General features: G+C 28.5%; 1 protein-coding gene across 1 annotated transcript; it reads left to right on the forward strand.

Annotated features, from left to right (window-relative positions):
- Positions 1-2105: 2105 nt before the first annotated feature.
- Positions 2106-2591, forward strand: LOC118044664 (uncharacterized). The gene has a single exon (XM_035053073.2). It carries the CDS (start codon positions 2216-2218, stop codon positions 2423-2425), a length of 210 nt encoding a protein of 69 aa, XP_034908964.1. The 5' UTR covers positions 2106-2215; the 3' UTR covers positions 2426-2591.
- Positions 2592-2846: the final 255 nt, after the last annotated feature.

Consider the following 2846-nt stretch of genomic DNA (forward strand, 5'->3'; position numbering starts at 1 on the left):
TTTAATGTTTAACAAAATAAGCCTAATAAAAAGCCAAGAAATTCTGTAAAAAAAAAAAAACTCAATGATCTTTTTTGAAATTATTTGTGGGTCCCTTGCATGTTTCCTCAACAATTTCATCTAATATCGGGTTATAGAGTTACACTGTAAGATACATACCTGGTATTAAAAATACTTGATTTTTTTCTAAAGGTTCAAAAAAAAATTCTCATTTTAAAAAAATACAAAAATATGTTTTATTTTCATGCATATGATCAAATCCTAAAGTTTTTTCTGCACACATATTTTCTAAAAAAGATGAAATCATATTTTACAAAATACAAAATATCATAACCAATTTATAATTATTCATTAGGGTTTGACCAAATTACTGAAAGTCCCCCAACAATTAGTTTGTTATTCAGAGTGATAGGACTTAGCTGTAGATTTTAATGTTTGAAAATATAAAATTACTCTGTAAAATATACTCTCTGGTATTAAAGATACAAAATAGAAAATAAATGTGATGCTAAAATTAGAGCCTTATAACGATTAAGATTTAACCTGATAAGACAAAGACTTTCTCATGAAAGGAGATCTATCTTGAATCTTAGATGAAACTAATAAATAGAAAATTGTCTTAAATTAACAATTAATCAACAATATAGCTTGTTATGGACAGGGTGCATTATGGGTGATGCGTCTTCCTCTTGTACAATTAATTCTCTTACCCAGATTCTCGCAAACAAATAGATTTCTTAATGATCGTAATACTAGGTGGCGACTTATAAACCCTCTAATCATAACATTATGATTAAACCTAAACACCCTTTATTTTCAAGAGGCAGCTTCGTTATCCAACACCATGCACGTCACGACAATCATCACTAATTTAATTTTTATTATTGTCATTGTTGTTTTTATTATTATCACCATTATTATTATTATTATTATTATTATTATTATTATTATTATTATTATAAATAACATTACTATTTTTTTATTAGTGTCATCATCGTTATTGTTATTGCTATTAATATTACCATTATTATTATTGTTGTTATTATTATTATTGAAAAAATAAAAGCCATGAACTTGATTTGAAGGATATAATTGAACACTATAAAAACATTGACAAAAGAGCTAAAAAAAAATAAAAAATCAAAAGAACATAGACCAAATTGGAATCATTATTATATTGAAAAATCACAAACTATAAAGGATAAAATTGAAAGCTGTAAAAACTTTGATAAAAGGGTGAATGACAAAAATAAAAAATTAAAAGTAGAGGGACCAAATTGAAAAATATTATCTATATAAATTAATAAGTAAGGGTTAAAATGAAAAAATAAACTTTGACAAAAGGAAAAAGGAAAAAAATATAGAAATCAAAACTAAAATGACTAAATCTTAAATACTAATAATAATGAGAACCATAGTGTATTTATTGGGTTAAGAGAGAGAAATGAAGTGAAAAAGTGGGTCATTAGTAATAAATCGGCAATGTTTGAACACCACGCACGACTCCAAATAAAAAAAAAAAAAAGGCGAGGAGTAACATGAGACAACAAAAATTTATTTTCTTAACACTTATAGTTGCCACATGTATTGCCTAAAGTGTTCGGGCGGCTCTAACGCACTAGTAATATTTTCAAATTAAAAATATTATTTTAATAGTCAATTATATAATCACTTTGACAAAAATAACAATTAACCAAAAAAACCTATAACTGAAAGACTATAATATCCTTCAACCCAATAAATTAAATTTCTTTGATCCAAGGTATATTAAATCACCAAGGGTATATTAAATCGCCCATTAATTTTTGTATATTTATTATATCTCTTTTTAAAGTGTGTTTATTTTTGTATTTAAAAAATATTTTTAAAATTTTCTTTTGAAATTAATTCTTTTTTCATGATTCTAATTTTTTTTATGTATTAATTTTAAAAATAAAAAATTATTATTTTAATATATTTATTAAAAAAAACATCCTACCACAATCTTAAACACTAATTTAATATGCAAAAAGATCTGAACCGTTGAAGAAATAAGCAGAAAGCACGGACACGTTATACAAAGAAGCCAGAACGTGCCATGAGAAGCATCGATATCAAAGCAAACTAATCCGTGGATGTCCCCTCATTAAAGTAAACTCCACATCTCTCCTTTTTCACAAACCCCTTTTTCTTTCACACTTTCTCACTCTGTAACAACCCCTTCTCTTTTGTTGATATGGCAGACTGGGGGCCGGTGATAATAGCGGTGGTGCTGTTTGTGCTGTTAGTACCAGGGCTGTTATTCCAGATACCTGGAAGGAACAGGGTGGTTGAGTTTGGCAATATGCAGACGAGTGGTGCTTCTATTGTTGTCCACACTATTATTTATTTTGGCCTCATCACTATCTTCCTTATTGCCATTGGTGTTCACATCTATGCTGGCTAGCTACTTGTCATTGATTCCCTTTTCAATCTTGTAATCTCTGTTTCATGTTTTCCCCCCCTTCTGTTTCTCCTCAGTTGATTGAACTTTTGCTACTGTTGTAATTAATTTCTGTTTCCTTTATGTTCAATTTGAGTCATGGAGGCGTCAAGCTTTTAGGGTTTTTCAATTGGTAGTTAATTTTTGTGGGATATGCAGTGATCAAGTCATGTACGTGGATTTGATTATAATTATCCATAAAAACGCACTCTACTTGTTGTGACTGGCTTGGCATGGTTTTTGTGTTGATTTCTATCAGTTGTTTGGCTTTGGGATGAAGAGAAACATGGCGATCACTCTCTTGGAAATTAGGAAATTAGGATTCAAAATTAGTTTTGTTTAAGCACTTAACTTTGATTACTTATGTTCTCAAACCATTATTTAT

Source organism: Populus alba, chromosome 12 (genome assembly GCF_005239225.2).
Source record: "Populus alba chromosome 12, ASM523922v2, whole genome shotgun sequence".
Taxonomy (NCBI): Eukaryota; Viridiplantae; Streptophyta; class Magnoliopsida; order Malpighiales; family Salicaceae; genus Populus; species Populus alba.